Source organism: Mytilus trossulus, unplaced genomic scaffold, assembly GCF_036588685.1.
Source record: "Mytilus trossulus isolate FHL-02 unplaced genomic scaffold, PNRI_Mtr1.1.1.hap1 h1tg000070l__unscaffolded, whole genome shotgun sequence".
In the NCBI taxonomy this organism is placed as follows: domain Eukaryota; kingdom Metazoa; phylum Mollusca; class Bivalvia; order Mytilida; family Mytilidae; genus Mytilus; species Mytilus trossulus.
This window is the reverse complement of record NW_026963294.1, coordinates 2,254,806-2,274,691: the sequence shown is the minus strand read 5'-3', so window position 1 is coordinate 2,274,691 and position 19,886 is coordinate 2,254,806. Positions and strand designations below refer to the sequence as shown.

The 19,886-nt window shown below is 33.8% G+C and overlaps 1 protein-coding gene across 1 annotated transcript in view; it reads right to left on the bottom strand.

Moving 5' to 3' along the window:
• LOC134699524 (uncharacterized) overlaps positions 1-19,886 on the bottom strand; it is a 62,813-nt gene that overhangs the window by 25,142 nt on the left and 17,785 nt on the right. Inside the window, exons 4-5 of the mRNA XM_063561121.1 lie at positions 18,961-19,512; positions 5,531-5,637 (exon numbers count right to left, since the gene is read on the bottom strand). Coding sequence (XP_063417191.1) covers positions 5,531-5,637; positions 18,961-19,512 — 659 coding nt within the window. The remainder of the gene's footprint in view (positions 1-5,530; positions 5,638-18,960; positions 19,513-19,886) is intronic.

Sequence of the window (19,886 nt, the reverse complement as noted above, 5' to 3'; positions counted from 1 at the left end):
CTACGAAATAACTGTGTACTCAGACCAGCATTGTGTATAAGTTTCATAAAATTTGGTTGAGGCATCTTAAGTTGAAGAATGGACACTATTTTGCAATTTTTTTCCATTTATAATGGTGCATAACTCGAGAATGGTTAAAGTGACCTCACCAAAAATTCAAACTTGATCTGTATTTTGTGGTTATAAGGATTGTGTATATAAGTTTCATAACATTTGTTTGAGGCAAAGTTAAGTTAGAGATCAGAAATAAAAATTTGGAATTTTCCATTTATTAAAGGGCATAACTCTAGAACGGTTTAAGTGAAGCTATCAAATTCAACCTTGATCTGTGTTTTGTGGTTATAAGCATTGTGTATAAGTTTCATAACATTTGGTTGAGGCAAACTTAAGTTAGGGAACGGAAACTAAAAATTTTGTAATGTTTTTATTTATAAAGGGGCAAAACTCTAGAACGGTTGCAGAGACGACACCAAAATTCAAACTCGATCTGTGTTTTGTGGTTATAAGCATTGTGTATAAGTTTCATAACATTTGGTTGAGGCAAACTTAAGTTAGGGAACGGAAACTAAAAATTTTGTAATGTTTTTATTTATAAAGGGGCAAAACTCTAGAACGGTTGCAGAGACGACACCAAAATTCAAACTCGATCTGTGTTTTGTGGTTATAAGCATTGTGTATAAGTTTCATAACATTTGGTTGAGGCAAACTTAAGTTAGGGAACGGAAACTTACAATTTTGCAATGTTTCCATTTATAAAGGGACAAAACTCTAGAACAGTTAAAGTGACGCTACCAAAATTCGAACTTGATCTGTGTTTTGTGGTTATAAGCATTGTGTATAAGTTTCATAACATTTGGTTGAGGCAAACTTAAGTTAGGGAACGGAAACCAAAAAGTTTGTAATGTTTTTATTTATAAAGGGGCAAAACTCTAGAACGGTTGCAGAGACGACACCAAAATTCAAACTCGATCTGTGTTTTGTGGTAATAAGCATTGTGTATAAGTTTCATAACATTTGGATGAGGCAAACTTAAGAAAGGGAACGGAAACTAAAAATTTTGTATTTTCCATTTAAAAAGGGACATAACTCTAGAACGGTTTAAGTGACGCTACCCAAATTCAATCTTGATCTGTATTTTGAGTTAATAAGCATTGGGTAAAGGTTTCATAACATTTGGTTGAGGTAAAATAAAGTTAAGGAACGGAAACTAAAAATTTTGCATTGTTTTCCATTTATAAAGGGGCATAGAATGGTTAAGGTGTCGTCACCAAAATTCACACTTGATCTGTGTTTAGTGGTTCTCTAAAAGAAGACAGTAGTATGTATTTCCCATTGCGTCCTATGTCAAGTCCCTCTCTGGCAACCATCTTGATCCATGAAATGAGGTTGAGGTCAGATGAAAACTGTCTGACGGGTATGAGGACCTTGCAAGGTACGCACATATAAAATAAAGTTATCCTATTACTCATAATAAGAGAGAAATTAACATTACAAAAAAATCTTAACTTTTTTTTCAAGTAGTCACTGAACCATGAAAATGAGGTCAAGGGCAATGGACATATGACAGACGGAAACTTCACAATATAAGGCATCTATATACAAAGTATGAACCATCCAGGTCTTCCACTTGAAAAATATAAATCTTTTAAGGAGTAAGCGAACTCCACCATCGTAGCCACTGCGGCCGCCGGTTCACTATCCCTATGTCGAGCTTTCTGTGATAAAAGTCGCAGGTTCGACAAAAACAGACACAAAAACTTAACATCGACCAATGAACCATGAAAATGAGGTCAAGGTAAGATGACACCAGCTAGACAGACATGTACACCTTACAATCATTCAATACACCAAATATAGTTGACCTTTTGCTTACAGTACGTATACTCGAAAAACAGACCAAAACACAAAAAATTAACAATAACCAATGAACCACGAAAAAGAGGTCAAGGTCAGACGAAACCTGCCATTCTGACATGTACCCCTTACAATCATTCCATACAACACATATAGTTGACCTGCTGCTTGTAGTATCTGAGAAACGGACTTAATCATGTAACTTTAACCTTGATCACTGATCCATGAATTGAGGTCAATGTCAGGTTAACTCTGTCTAACGGACATGTAGAGGTTGCAAGGAGCACATATATCAAATATAATTATCTTATTACTCATAATAAGTGAGAAATTCACATGACAAAAAAACTGTAATTTTTTTTCAAGCAGTCACTGAACCATAAAAATGAGGTCAATGGACATATGACAGACGTAAACTTCGTAACATAAGGTATCTGCATACAAGGTATGAAGCATCCAGGTCTTCTACCTTCTGAAATATAAAGCTTTATACAAATAGTTTCGCCGCCGTCGCCGGATAGTAATACCTATGTCTCGCATACTGTGACTTTCGTCACAGGCAAGACAATAAAACTAATTAGAAATCCTTTTGTCGGTTCAGATTTAAAATTATTAGTCATGTTTGCTTGTAAAAACACATTCACAACAAGCATTCTGAGAATATTGCATGGCAATACATAGTCCCCTACCGGTTAAAAATTCATTGTACAAAATGCTAATTTGATCTCTTACTTGTCATGGTGTAACCTTCAGAACAAATATCAAATCAATATCTTCAAGCATAACAATAAAAAAGTGTGGAAAACTGATTATTTTAGTGAATTTTTGAAGTCCAAGGACCATTACTCTGCCAAAAATAATTTTATTTGAACTGAAAAGTATAAAGAAAAAAAAATGCAGAAAACAGATTACTTTCCTGAATTCCCATAAATCTTCACAAAATCATCAGGCTAGAACAACATTCGAACTTGCTCTGTAACTAGTCATGATAAAATTATATACCAAATATCAAATCAATATTTTCAAGCATGACAAAAACTAGAGGCTCTAAAGAGCCTGTGTCGCTTGTGTCTATGTGCATATCCAACATTGTAGACAAGAATAGAATTCATGACAAAAATCTGTTTTGTTGATCTTGTATTGCTGATCATTTAGCCTGTTAAGTTTCTCTCTATCTTCTTTAGTTTTTGATCAAAACACAAAAGAGGATACTAAAAAAAATCCACATTTAAAGGCAATCACTCCTGTAAAGAGTCACAGTCTACTTAACTATATCGGCAAAATTTGACTTGTTAGTTATAAGATCTTCACTAACTAATCATTTTTGTGATTTAAAGTGTATCTTCATCTATTATCATCAATGACAAAACGCAAAAAAAAAGGTGAAAATCGTCTTAAAAAGGCAATAACTCCAATAAGGAGTCGTCTGACCACTTCCTCCATATTGTCTTCATTGTTGATTTTGTTTTACTGATCATTTTTGCCTAGCTAAGTTTCTATCTGTCTATTATAATTTTAAGATATAAGACAAAAACGCAAAAAAATTGGTCAAAATCATCAAAGGGCAACAACTCTAATATGGAGTCGATTGACGATTTCAACCATGTTGACCAACTTGTAGAACTTGTCTTGCGAATCATTTAAAATTTTCTCTGTATCTTTTATAGTTTTTCAGAAAGTAGGCAAAAATGAAAACAAAAAGGGTAAACTTTATCATTAAAGGGCAATAAATCCTAAAAGAATTCATCTGACAGTTTTGACATGTATGGACAACTGCAAGAACTCAACATCCTGAACATTTTTGCTCTTGTCAGATTTTGTCTCTTCATAATGGTTTTCAAAATAATAGACACAACTTGCATTTTACCCCCTATGTTCTATTTTTTGCCATATTGGCCATCTTGGTATATATGCAGCCGTGGTCATCAGACATATTTTTAAACTAGATACCCCAATGATGATTGTGGCCAAGTTTGGTTAAATTTGGTCCAGTAGTTTCAGAGGAGAAGATTTTCGACGACGGATTACGACGACGGACGACAGACGCCAAGTGATGAGAAAAGCTCACTTGACTCTTTGGGCCAGGTGAGCTAAAAAAAAGTGCGGACAACTGTAACTAGTCATGATAAAACTATATACCAAATAGCAAATCAATATTTTCAAGCATGATAAAAAATAGCGCGGAAAGCTGATTACTTGTGTGAATTTTCTAAGTCCAAGGACCATAACCCTGCACAAAATCATCAGAGCGGAACATTATTCAAACTTGATCTGTAACTAGTCATAAAAAAAATATATACCAAATATCAAATCAATATTTTCAAACGCGAAGAAAAAAAGTGTGGAAAACTGATTTGCCGGACTGACGGATGGACAGACATACAGACAGACCGATAGATTGCAAACCTCAAGTCCCCTACTTATGAATAAACAGAGAGGAATGACCTTATTAAGAGTGAATTAAATGCTGACAGAATGACTGCTAATTAATCAATCTTTTGAACTGATTGATCTGTGCAGCAGATACAATGGGTAACCATTTCAAAACTGATTGACAGGTGTCATTTACATATCTGTAACGATAGTTGTGATAGTTGTTTATTTAGGAATATCCGTAATGTCCACTAGCTGGAGATGTCTTCCATGTAAATTAGACTATCATGAGATAAAGTTTTGATTTCTAACATTGACTTTCCTTTAGAAATAAAGTTATGTTTCGCGGTATAGATCTGTCGTCTGTAAAACAGATGTTTTAAATAAGTTATCTACATATCCTATTGACATACGGTCATGTATGAGATTCATTTTGTGTTCCAATGTCCTTGAAATATTTGCGGTCCGTTTATTTTCGTTCTTCAACTCTAACTGCAAAAAAAAAAAAAAAAAAAACTGCCTCAACAATTTCCCTGTTCACATTATATTGTTTTTGCCAATTTGTATTAATAGAGTGCTCGAAGAGAATCATGACTTTCTGTAGAAAAACGTGCGGGTTGCGAACTCACAACCTTAGTATTGACAAGTTAATACTATTTAGACCACTCTGCCGCTTAAGCCCCTCTAGAAGCAAATGATAGGCATTTTTTCCATTGTTGAAGACCTAACGGTGACCTATAGTTGTTAATGTGTGTGTCATTTGGTTTCTTGGGGAGAGTTGTCTCATTGGCAACCATACCACATCTTCTTATCTTTATATAATTTAATTGAACGAGTTTGATTGACCGCTGTAATTTTTTGTATCATCTTGTGGCATTTATGCAGAATTGATTATGTAAATTAGTGAATATGTAAAGAATGTCTTTATATCAGCTTACATTATCTAACGTATGCATTAATACCAGCTTACATTATCTAACGTATGCATTAATACCAGCTTACATTACCTAACGTATGCCTTTATACCAGCTAACATTATCTAACGTATGCCTTAGTACCAGCTTACATTACCTAAAGTATGCCTTTATACCAGCTAACATTATCTAACGTATGCCTTAGTACCAGCTTACATTACCTAACGTATGCCTTTATACCAGCTAACATTATCTAACGTATGCCTTAGTACCAGCTTACATTAACTTACGTATGCCTTTATACCAGCTAACATTATCTAACGTATGCCTTAGTACCAGCTTACATTACCTAACGTATGCCTTTATATCAGCTGAATTAGTTCACTTACCTTAGGTACTTTGTCTTTATGGGTAGCAACAAACAAAATCTTTGGAATTCCTGTGTATACTGCCTTACAATAGGTAAGGATACAGTTGACCCAATGTTGTAAAAATACTGAAAATAAAATACATGAATATAATAGTGATATTTCCATTTCCTGGTCATCTCTAACCGCCACATATATCATTATTCATGTTTTATGGCTGGTTTCACACAGGGCGGATGTTAATAATCCTGAAAGCTACATGGTGCGCAGGGCGAATGTATCCTACAGGATACAAAAATATTACCCAAATAAAAGCCAAGAGTTTACGCTATTTACTGTTCTTAAAATCAACGTTTCAATTAAAATCTACTATATCTGAAGATATCATTTCTGTTATTTAAACAGCTTTAAAAACATCGTGAAGGTAAATAAATTAAATCGGAAAATTACATTTTCTTAAATAAGAACCGGAAACACGTTATATGGTCATGTGGTGTTTCAAAATGGCTCCTCTCGATAACAACCAGTGGAAGTACAGCTGTTTTCTGGGTTTTGACAAATCCTTTTATAGTTCTTGGGTAGTTTTAAGCTATATAATACAAATAATTGGTTCAATATATCTTCAAGAATTATGAAAGCGATATTTTTAATATATCTTAGCCGTATTTGGCACAACTTTTTGGAATTTTGGATCCTCAATGCTCTTCAACTTTGTATTTATTTGGCTTTTTAACTATTTTGATCTGAGCGTCACTGATGAGTCTTGTGTAGACGAAACGCGCGTCTGGCGTATACAATTATAATCCTGGTACTTTTGATAACTATTTAAAGCCTTTTCCTACCCAAATCGACACAAGACAACTAAGTTTTTTGCTTTCTCCATCTCGAAGGAACAGAAATTGGGCTGCCAATGTACGGGAGGAAAATGCACGAAATTAAAAAAATGTTTATATGAACTGATATTTCATTTGCTAGTATTACCAGTGTAAAAATGTTTCAGACTTTGTCGAATTTGAAGGTTTCAGTGAAACTGATATAATTAAGAAATCTTTGTGAGCACGCTGAGATACCCCACGCCCCAACATTGTCACAGGACAAACAAAATCGCAACAGCTCTTAAGTCAAAGAGAACAGCAGTTCTTTAAATTTAGCAGTGTATTAGCATTCACAGTTGAAAAATTCAAGGCAATGCTTAATTTGAAAATAGGCATTCAAATAGCATTCCATAGCAGTTTCTTAGCAGTTTATTTAGCCTTCACAGTTGTTTAGCAGTTATTTTTAACGAAAAATTTAAATGAGGTACCCAAAAACTGCTATCTTCTCTGAACTAGTAAAATAATAGCTATCAATAATGAATATTCATACAAACTGCTAAGTTGTGCATCCTTATATGATTTTCTAAACTGCTAATAACTGCTATTGAATGCTATCGGATAAATCTGTGTAAAGTTGGAATACAAAGGTACATCATCATCATCATCATCATCATCATCATCATCATCATCATCATCATCATCATCATCATCATCATCATCATCATCATCATCATCATCATCATCATCATCATCATCATCATCATCATCATCATCATCATCAGAATATACAGTGTACAAGATATGAATGCAAAAATAAAATTCGAATATTTTACTATAAGTCCTGTTGAAATGTCAAAAAGTTGTACTAGCTTATATTTGTAAATTGAGCAGATCAATCACAACCTCCCTTATGTGGTCATTAACCTTGTGTTTAAATTTTATTGATTTTTATTTACTTATACTAAAGTTATTGTGCTAAAACCAAGAATAATGCTTATTTTTGCCCCTTTTTGGCCCCTAATTCCTAAACTGTTGAGACCAAAACTTTCAAAATCAATCCCAACCTTCCTTTTGTGGTCATAAACCTTGTGTCAAAATTTCATAGATTTCTATTTACTTAAACTAAAGTTATAGTGCGAAAACAAAGAAAGTGCTTATTTTGTCCTTTTTTGGCACCTTATTCCTAAACTGTTGGGACCAAAACTCCCAAAATCAATCCCAACCTTTCTTTTATGGTCATAAACCTTGTGTTAAAATTTCATAGATTTCTATTTACTTATACTAAAGTTATAGTGCTAAAAAAATGTATTCGGACGACGACAACGACGACGATGACGACAACGTGACACCAATATATGACCAAAAAAATTTCAATTTTTGCGGTCGTAAAAAAACAGCTAATGATAGCAGTTCAGTTTGACTTGGGAGATTCCTAAGTTGAAAGATTTATAATTCCTTAAAAGTCAAATGATTACAAATGTCTTGTCGATATGTACATCTGCTTTTCATGTCCTATTATCTACCAAGTTTCATAAAATACTGTTGTGTGGTTTCAGAGAGTTGAAATGACATACTGTTACAAATGTATATCATGTATAAATAGGCCAAAACTCTTAATTCAAAATGGCTTAACTCTTTAGTCCCAGAAAAAAATGAATCATAATTTCCTGTTTGATATGCACATCTACATTGTATGTCCTTATTATCTACAAAGTTTCATGAAATTCTGTTGTGTGGTTTCAGAGGAGTTGCGATGACAAGAACAGGACTGACGGACTGACGGACAGATGGATGGGTCAAAAACATTATACTCAACGCAAAAATTGTGTGGGGTATAATTAATGCTGAACAAGAGGTCTTAGCTTCTGAAGAAAGATGAAGAATTGTTCTGAATATGCAGGGGATAAGAGATGACGGTGAGGGGGACTATAAGTAGTATGATAATGAGGATGAAGGGGAGCAGGGGGTGTATATTGATGAGAGAGGAGATGGTGGTCATGGATGGCACAATGGGTTTAATATTTTTGAAAGGGGTCTACCTCCTTTATTTACCCCTTTTGGCAATACTGGGCCAAGTCGTGTCATGAGTGCTGAAAATGATGGTTTTGATTTCTTGCAACCTTAAGTGGACGATCCATTTCTTGAATACATAATCAACAAAACTGATTACTATGCTTTCAACTGATTTTTTTTTATACCAGGTAGTTTGTTTTTATGCTGTGCTGTTACACCACTGTCTCAGGTAAGGAGAGGGTCTAGGGCTCACAAACATGTTTTGTGTATTCAGATATCGCAGATCAAATTTATTCGTTCATTGTGTAATCATACGTTTTTTGATTGAGTTAAGTCTGCCAATTGATATTTTATCGTATGTTTTTCTATATTGTGATGTTATGCTATTGTTTCAGAAAAAGGGAGAAGGTTTGGGCCCATTAAAACGTTTAATCCCGCTGCAAATGTTTGCACCTGTCCTAAGTCAGGAATCTGATGTACAGTAGTTGTCGTTTGTTTATGTAATATATACGTGTTTCTCGTTTCTCGTTTTGTTTATATAGATTGGACCGTTGGTTTTCCCGTTTGAATGGTTTTACACTAGTAATTTTGGGGCCCTTTATAGCTTGTTGCTTGTCCTAAGTCAAAAGCCTGTAGTTCAGTGGTTGTAGTTGGTTCGTGTCTGTCATAGTTGTTTTTTGTTAATTGTTTTGTTATACATTAAAATAGCCAACTATATGGTATGCGTTTTTCTCATTGATGAAGTTTCGATAATTGCTTACATCTACTTTATTAGAACTTCGGTGGATAGTTGTCTCATTGGCAATCATACCTCATCTCCTTATTTTTATATTGACTACAACATTCAGCAAAGGCCAAATGACAACAAAATGCCTTGGAGCATAAATTACCAGAAATCAAAGCATTTCTTGGTCTTGCAAACCAAATTGGAATAAGTCCCGAACTATCTACTAAGTTGTATTGGTCAACAGATCCAATAAAGGTCACCCTAATATTTTCTTCTACAATCACCAGAGACAGGTATACCCATATTTTATGGTACCTTCATTTCTCTGACCATGTAAATGAACCTAAACAAAGTGAACAAAATGTTGATCCTTTGTATAAGATTGAAGAACTGTAAAGAAGGACCAAATGTTACTGGTCAGGGTTATCATGTTTATATAAATAACTTTTTACATCCCCTACCCTTTATTTAGACTTGTAGGAAGATTATGAAACAGCTGCATGTAGTACAGTTTGTACCAGGAGGGCTGGTCTGCAAAAAGATATTATGTGCAAAAAGCCTGTAAACATATTAGTTCATGGATTCTTACAGTTCAGACAAAAAGGTGCTTTATTTTAGGTGTCATGGAAGGACAAAAAAATGTATCAGTCTTGTCAACTATACATAATAAAAGTATAGTTTAAGTTACATATGCTGTAAATGTTGATGGTCAGTTTGCAAGAAAGGAGTTTAACTGCCTCTCTGCTATTGTTGACTACATTTCAAATAGGGTTGGCTTTGACAAAGCTTACCAATACATCCAGTATTATTTAGTATCTTCAGAAAACCTTGAAATGGCTCCAATAAGTATTGTTCAGTTAACATTAAGTCCAAATCATTCATTGAACTTAACATAAAAATATAATACAAAATCTTATTTTGAAAGTTTTGCATTATCAAAAGACTTTAGTTATCGAATTCTCAAACTAAATTGTAGTACACTGATTAATGGGGAAAATTTGCTTAAGTTTATATCAGATTTTAAAGTTGTGTAATATGGGAAAATGAAACTGCACTGAATTACTGAGAAAGGATGAAACATGTTATGTGTGTACAAAATAAATGAATGTAGCAATCCATTTTGTAAGTGATAAATTCTTCACATCACCAATGTATTTATATCATAATTAAAGTATTTTCATAATGAAAATGGTAATTTGATTTTTTTTTAACACTCAGTGATTTTAAAACTTGAAACTTACGCAAATAGCAAATCCACTAACATTTGACAGGAAAAAAACCAACTACAAATGTACTTGTATATAATGGTTGATCCTGGTCATTTATCTATTTATAAATGATAATCCTGTCCAGCTATACCTATTCTGCTTGTTTCTTCTAGAAGAGGGTAACATGGACTGATTGAACCAAAGCATTATATAATTGGCCTTTGCTGAAACTAATTTAACATTTTCTTTTAAATTTTAAGCAGAGTATTCTTATTTTTTTGGCAGATTTGATTTTTTGCAAAGTATTGCAATCTATACCTGGGAAAATAAAAACAAATTTATTTCGTATCTAATTTGATTAATTACAATCTTATCAGCGTTTAGAATTAACAATGTATCTGTGGTATCCATGGTACAATGAAAACGAGTAGTCGTTCGTAGATTTACAGAGTTGTCTTTTCATCAATACAAATGGCGGTCGACATGAAAATTAATCAGGTCAATTTATGGGAGAAAAAAGCTTTGGACTTGTCATAAACGGTGTTTAAATGACAAAAAATACTTTTCGGATAAACAAACAGACTGGGACATAACGAATTACATTACTTACGTATTCAAATTACATCTAAATATCAACATTTTTGTAACATTGAACAAAAAAAAGTAACAAAATCTAACGATCAAGCATGGTTGCGACATTAATTTTCATTCTCTTGCTAAAAAATTAGAGAAATCTCTTTTAGAACAATCGTTTGTACTTCTTTTTCGGTTATTTTGGTGATCTGTGCTTGCGTTCTTTGGTTACAGCATGATTTTTATAACTAAATATGACCCATATGTACGTAAAATAAAAAAAGAGTATCATGAAACACAGGCACTTACTTAATGCAGTTTGACGAAGAATGTGTACAAGTTTTCAATGTTGCACCTATAGTTGCATATAACAGACATAAAAGTATGGAAGACATGCTTACTAGATCAAAGTTATAGACTGAAACATATAATTAACAGTTGGACCCCTTAGTGCGGTGACAGAAGTGTAAAAAGTCGTCTAGATCGCGAGTTTAATCTCCCCAAATAACACACGGCTAAAAATGGTCTTACCTTAAAGAGAAATATGTCTTCTATAAATTTTGCCCTGTCGTCAGATTTTCGTACGGTCACATTTTTCTAAAAAGTCGTTTTAATGACTAGTAGTGTATTGGAGAGTTTCAACCCCCCTTTTTCAAAATGAAAAATTGTGTATATCTGCTTACATTTAATTGAAATAATTTTTCCTGACGCTTTTTTATATGTCAAAATATTGTATTCAGACACAAACTTTAGTTTCTTCTTCATAGTAGTAATAAAAGTTATCCCATAATATGTTAAGCATATAGTATGTCATAACAGTAATGAGTGATCAAACTTTCGGAACCAAAATATGAAAAAAACTTAAGAAATCAATGAAAAACGAATGAAGTAAAATACTTCAATTTCAACACGGAATTTAATCACTTGCCTTCCGTCACATTTTGTGCATTAGTCAATAATTTGCTCTCAACTGATATATGAAATAACTACCTTTTCGCTATCATATACACATATTTTCAATTAAATTGCACTGATATATGCCACATACTTTGTTTGTATATATTTATATTCTATGTTTTTTTTACTTATAAAACATCAAAAAAGTCTCATTGTAAAATTAAAAAATTGACGGATAGTTTCCGGAAATATTCCGTGATATTTCAAGTCCGTTGCAACTCCATTAAGTCCATAGAAAGACAAAAGTCGTTAAGTTGTATGTATTGCTTTATATACAGTCAATTTACCAGTATTGGGAAGTCGATTTTTGTATCTGCATTGAATAAAAGATTGGATGAGCTGAACAGCAAGATGTTGCTTGCGAAAGTTGTTAATTTGAAGAACTCCGTGCAGGCAGTTTATCATGGTTCATGCAATAAAAGTTACACAAGTAAACATATTTGTTCCTCCTTTTGAAGCGAGGAAGCTTTTATCTGATATTTAATGATGATATACAATTATCGGACTGTTGTTCCTCAGTTTCGGATATTTGTACGCGTTCTAGAATGCAGTCGTTCAACTAGAGCGCTTGTATATTTTGTTGCAACAAAACATTTCAGAAAGATCAAAAGCTACTTTAGTTTGAATCAGATGAGCGTATTAATATTAATTTATCCGTGTCAGATAAAGTTAAAAGTTGAAATATTTTCCCGTCCATCTTTTAAACTTCAAGCACTCTGTCATTTTGGTTGCATAAAATTATTTGTTAAAAACGAAAAAAAAACACACAAAAAATCCCAACCTGTGGAAGCAGATATCTGAGATCTCGATATTGCTTTTATCAATTTTATTTTGACTATTGACAACGATTTAAGGGTCATTCCTCATGACACCGGTACCGTTACTTGATAAATATAGATCGTTTCTTCCGGCTGAATGTTATTTAAAATATTCTACTTTTAAAATGCAGTCTTAACGCATTGATTTTCTATAGAAATTCAGTTGTCAAACATCTTTAACAAGGCAAATATAACATAATATTTAGTGGCAAAATAACTATTTAAGATGCCATAACATCTGCTAGTCAATTGAAAACTGACCCCAAAATCTCAATGTCAAAAGTAATTGACACGAATAACGGACAGATATTTCATTCCGCTGCAAGTTTACTTAGAAAAGACATTGAAACTTTACAGAAGAATACCAAACTTCGGACGAATGGTCTCTTCCTTCTTCAATTCAGTCATTATGGTCAATGCCTTCGTATTTATTGCAATTCATTTTATGATGAGTCGATGAAACTGAATACAGCCAAGACTATTCTCTGGAAATGGCACCAGAGAAATTGCATAAATGCTAAGCAATTGTTGAGTCAATCGTTTGTGTGGCTAATTTCTTTTTACCCCTTTTCATGATTTGCTTTACAAATGTACCATGAGTTTGGTTCAAAACACCTTGTTGAAACAATGAATGCCAATGGATTTTATGCTTCTTAAAGTAAAGTACGACGCTATCTAATGTGTTGCAAACCATGAAATTGAGCGAATTCAAGGTATATTGTTTCCCTAGGATTTTTGCAGACAAGCAAATGAATGTCATCACACCTTCCTAAATCTCTGTTTAATCTTGGATGAATAGATATGGATGATTTGAAGCTGGTATTTTATTTTTAGGAAGAAAATGTCTTCGGACTTCCTACAATACCTTGTATGTACTGTAAAGAAAAACTCAAAATAACGTGTTTGCTTTGAGCAGAATCTATTATGTGCAGACCTGTGGCCATGAGTGAAATGTGTAGAAATATCAAAACATGTCTTGTGACGGTTGATGAAAATGAAGATGATGGAGATAACGGTTGATTTGGTATAAAGCTTATTGCACTTGAACACAAGGTCCAAAAACACAGCTCAGGGGAGTGTTGGCGCACCCTTGAACAGGTTAAACCCCGCCACATTCTGTATGTGTTTTTCAAGTCACGAGACGGTAACGCAGTGTTTGTTTCTTTATACTATATTTGTTTCTTTCATATTTATTTTGTACATTAATCAGGCCGTTAGATTTTTCGTTTGTTTTACATTATTCATTTTGGGAATTGAAAACTATGCAGTATGAATTTTATTCATTGTTGAAGCCCGTACGGGACCTTTTTTTGTTAATTTATGTCTCATTTGGTCTCATTTGGAGAGTTGTCTCATTTGCAATCATATCACATCTTTTTTTTTCTATATGGAATACTTTTGAATTTTGTGGTATGTTGCAAGGAAGAAAAAAGGGGGAATAAAGGTACAAAACCTACAATGTAATAGATATTAACCAGACTAGAAAACATAACAACAGATAATACTATGGAAGCAGTAATAATTGTGAGAAAAAAACAACAAAAGCAACGAGTAGTCGATAACAAAAACTGAAGCATTCGCAAATTTAATTTGAGGTCATAGGACTGTAGAATTCTATTGCTTTGGTTTGATACCTCACCCAATATGAAAGTTTAAAAAATGATTTTAAAGTATTGTCCTGCATGACACTTGATTTTTACCTGAAATTGATTTTTTTCATAAGGTTAGGATGTTCTAAACATTTTATAGGTTGAAAACTTGATTTTTGAAGTTTTGTTTATAAAATGTCGTTTTAGGAATTTTTTGGATAAAAAAATCTCAATGATTAAGGTTTATGTATAAAAACAAACATAACTAAAGCCAAAACAGTATCGTTTGTATTTAGGTAGAGTTTAGAAATAGAAAAAAACGTCAAAATTGTAACCCTCCCAAATTTTCACAGATTTTTAAATATGACCTTTGACCTGAATTTAAAAAAAGTGTGACCATACCAAGTCCTGACGACAGGCATATTATTATAGTACACGATTTCCTCTTTCAAATGATATATTATATAGGTGTGTGTTCGGTGGGGAGATTAAATTAAAAAAAATCTGCCTTCAGTCACCGCACTACCTGATGATGTCAGATCTGTCATAATATCTAGATCTATTGATGAAGAATTAAAATATAAATATATCAATATATACATGAATAATGTTCATATTTGATTATCTGTCATAATATCTAGATCTATTGATGAAGAATTGAAATATAAATATATCAATTTATACATGAATAATGTTCATATTTGATTACATTAAAGTAATGCATCTTAAGATGACCATCCCAAACACTAACTGCTCTAGTGTTGGGTCCTATCATGCAATATGGGATGCGTGGTTGCATGGGTGTTTTATAATAACAAAAAGTTGCAACTTTTCTCTAAGCACCGGTCACGAAATTAATTCAGGCTGGGCAAGAAACCCACGGAAAATATAAATCAGTTATGAAAGTCTTAAAATCATATGAAACTTCAAATTAAAAAAACTACAGGCTCTCAAGAGCCTGTATCGCTCACCTGATTCTACTTGGGTTTTTTAAACTCATATAAAAAATATAAAATTTGGCTAAAAGTGACAACACAACCCTTATAAGCAAAGGAACATTAAGGCTATGTTTAATTTCATTCAAAAGTCCCCCACTGGCGGCCATCTTGGAAGACGGATCAGCTACAAAGTAACAACACTTGGTCAACACCTCATAAGGAACATTCATGCCATGTTTGGTTTCATTCCATTCAGTGGTTCTCTTAATGAAGTCATTTGTATGCATTTCCCATAGGGTCCAATGTTAAACTAAGTCCCCTGCTTGTGGCCATCTTGGATGATGGATCAGCTACAAAGTAACAACACTTGGTCAGCACCGAATAAGGAACATGCATGCCATGTTTGGTTTCATTCCATTTAATGGTTTTCTAAAATAAATATTTTTTATGCATTTCCCGTAGGGTCCTTTGTTAAACGAAGTCCCCCGCTGGCGGCCATCTTGGATAATGGTTCAGCTACAAAGTAACAACACTTGGTCAGCACCTCAAAAGGAACATTTATGCCATGTTTGGTTTCATTCCATTCAGTGGTTCTCTAAAAGAAGTCATGTGTATGCATTTCCCATAGGGTCCTATGTTAAACTAAGCCCCCCCCCCCTGGCGGCCATCTTGGATAATGGATCGGCTACAAAGTAACAACACTTGGTCAGCACCACATAAGGAACATTCATGTCATGTTTGATTTCATTCCATTCAGTGCTTCTCTAAAAGAAGTCAGTTGTTTGCATTTCCAATTGGGTCCTGTGTTAAACTAAGCCCCACGCTGGCGGCCATCTTGGATGATGGATCGGCTATAAAGTAACAACACTTGGTCAGCACCTCATAAGGAACATGCATGCCTTGTTTGGTTTTATTCCATTCAGTGGTTCTCTTAAAGAAGTCATTTTTATGCATTTCCCATAGGGTCCTATGTTAAACAAAGTCCCCCGCGGCTGCCATCTGGGATGATGGATCGGCTACAAAGTAACAACACTTGGTCAGCACCTCATAAGGAACATTCATGCCTTGTTTAGTTTTATTCCATTCAGTGGTTCTCTAAGATAAGTCATTTGTATGCATTTTCGATAGGGTCCTATGTTAAACTGAGTCCCCCGCTGGCGGCCATTTTGGATAATGGATCGGCTACAAAGTAACAACACTTGGTCAGCACCATATTAGGAACATTCATGCCATGTTTGATTCCATTCCATTCAGTGGTTCTCTAAAAGAAGTCATTTGTATGCATTTCCCATAGGGTCCTATGTTAGATTTAGTTCCCCGCTTGCGGCCATCTTGGATAATGGATCAGCTACAAAGTAACAACACTTGGTCAGCACCTCAAAAGGAACATTCATGCCATGTTTGGTTTCAATCCATTCAGTGGTTCTCTAGAAGAAGTTCAAAATGTAAAAAATTAACGACGACGACGGACGGACGACGACGACGTACGACGGACGACGACGGACGACGACGGACCACGTCGGATCACGACGATGACGTACGACGGACGACGACGTACGACGGACGACGGACGCCAAGTTGTGAGAAAAGCTCACGTGGCCCTTCGGGCCAGGTGAGCAAAAAATGAATATGTTTTTAAAACGTGAATGGCTATAAGTTTTACTTAAAGAAGTGAAAGTGCACTTTTTTTAAAGGAAAATTCTTTATAATATCAAAAGCTTCATAAATATATCGATATGGAATTTTTGACTTTCCAGACACTAATTCGCCAATATTTCCTGTATGCAGTGACCTTAACTACAAGATATCTCGTTATACCTTCGTCCACCACACAACGCAAGTGTAAGGAGAAACCCATGATGAAAGAATAAAAACAAACGTGCTCTAGAAGGTAAATAATAATAACAGATTATTTAAGAACAAATTTAATACAAAAAATCATTGAACAACTGTTAATCAAAAGTTGAACAAATGGGAACACACGGTAAATATAAAAAAAAGAATGTCATGGCTCCTTAAATTCACTTATTTGTCACGTATTGCACGTGCTCTGTGTTTATTGTTTATCAATGTCATAGTCCAGTAAACTTCAGCAAAAACCTAAAAGTTTATTAGCTTGTGATCAACAATCACTGAATGAAATATTAATTGTCGGTAATATGTCATAGATTCATAATTTTTTTTTTAAAAGTTGCATGCAAGCCTTAGTTTAGTATAAATGCATGCATTTGTTCAATAATTTCGATAACATTAAAATTTTAAGAAACTGGTTTCAAATGACTTTAATGCATTATTAAGTACTTGAACATTGTTGGTAGGAATAAAACATGTAAGAAAATATTTTTAAACATTTTTACGCAGCCATGAAAAATTGAACCTTCATTTATAGGCCTCAGATTTTCAAATTGTTCTAGCTATTCCAGCTGTGTTATATTTAAATAATGCATGAGTATGCACTTGGTAGAAATAGAACATGTTAGAAATATTTTAAACACTTTTACTCAGCCATGGAAACTTGAACCCCCTTGAGTTATATAGGCCTCATATTTTCAAGTTGTCATAGCGTCTTAACCTACTTTATATAATTATTATGTTTTACCTTATGTACACCCGACATTCATTTAAAGAAAAAAACAGAGGGGAGGTCAATTGTCTATTGGGGGTTTAATTTCCCACTTTGGAAAATTCAACACAGATTCAATTTTAAGGGGGTTTAATTTTGTATATGACACCGGGTAAGATCAAACCAAAAACCAAGAAATGGTATTTGTTGCGTCAGCACGTAGTATTTTGCATTTAGGGGTTAAAGCAAAGACTGATCATAATATTGATTTCAAGTAGAAATACTTGGCTTTCTGTGGTTGATTACTTCTGAAATAGCCAGTATAAAATATGGGTCCAGTATGTCTGTGCAGGCCTCTTAATTATCATTTTATTAACTTGTTCATTCGGAGAAAAGTTGTAAGAAAATTAACTTGTTTTTAATTTCAATAACCGACCTTTTAAATCACTTGCTCAAAGTCAAGGTTAAAAATCTTATGTATTGATTACATGCACAGTCGCACATTTTTGGCATTTAGCGTATCTGATGATGGTAGTAATTTCATGTCTTCTTTGTCTGTAACTATATAAAGAATATTGCTTCAAAAATTGTTTTATTATTTTTGAAGGTTATTGCCATTTCAAAGTAAGTTCTCTGACTCAATGTCACTATCATGTTCAGAATTTATGATGGATTCAATTATGATCACTGCCCATATCATCAGGTTAAAAATACCTTGCGAACCTCATCTGATTAATACATACCCGGATCTCTCTGGATTTATCACTTGATATGAAAGCTTCTGTCTGACAGCATGTTTTATCATTGATTTTCCTCCCCTTAATTACACCCTCTGGTTCCATCAATGAATTTAGAATTCGTATGATCCATAAGAAATAGTTTATGTTTTAGAGATTTGTAAGTCTTGAAAGTTTTATATGTTTTATATCAAGGATTTTTCACTTATCCCGTCGAACAACTAATATGATGATTCTACTTGTACGACGCCTATGTCCACTTGTGCCAGACAATCGGACAAACAGTAATGTCGATGTAAGATGGGTCTTAGAATGGTTAAATTCCTCAAAAGTGATGCATAATGGGCAGATCACTGAATGATATGTTCTGATTAATTTCAATATCATATAAAAGTAAGAAAATCAGAATGTTTCAAATAGGACTGCATGTGGATAGCCATCTATGAAGACAAAAGTAGAATGTCTGAATAGGTCAAATTGACAATCATGTAATGAATAGTTTTATTATATTACCTGCTGGTGTTGGAGTCAGATGCTGCCCTGGAAAACACAAGACGTCAGGAATCTGTTCATGTAATCCTTTGCTCCCATCAAATACAACAAGAAACAAAGCTCTGTAGGTCATAAAGGTCTGGTGTGTTGTATAATATACATACTGTCCACCAAAGTCCCAGAAAATAAGTCGTCCCACTTTCATCTTGTATTTTCCACTTTTCAGAACTTTTTCCATTTTTCTTCTGATTTCATCTTTAGTCATCTCTGCTTTCATTTTCTGTTTCAGCTGCTGTCGTGATAGAGGTACAATGGAGGACGCCTGAGATGGTAACGTTATGGCTGCTGAAGATTGGTTGGAGACATTAACTGATGTGTTTAATGGGAGAGGCAATGCAATAGCTTGTGACTGATGTAGAACACCTGGATTATCCATTTCATCATCTTTACTTCCAGACGGACTTGTATCGGATGCTTGTTGTTGTTCCAACTTTTCTTTTGGATGAGGGTCCTTTTCTTCTCTTGAAGTCATTAAAACCTTATTGTATACAACATCCATTGCATTATAAGTTTCTGTATGAAAAAAGAACCACATCACTTTATAGATTTATAAAAAGATAAATATAAATGCTAATTTTTATATGAAGTGCTTTTTTCACTTTGTACATAAGAGGGTAATAAAATTCTATACATATAAATATACATGCCGCAGATGTACTTGACTGTTACAATTTACCTTCACGTAATTCCACATGTATAATAACCTATGTGTATACTGAGTTAAAATTGAAATTAAAAACAAGAGTACACAACAGTAACAAATGCTAAAATGCTTCGGCTGCTTAATGAACCATGATTGATTTAATGTTGACAGTCTTGAAAATAAGGCTAGCACTTGGTATACAATTTCAATTCCAACAGCTCAGGCCATGCCAAAATGCCCAACA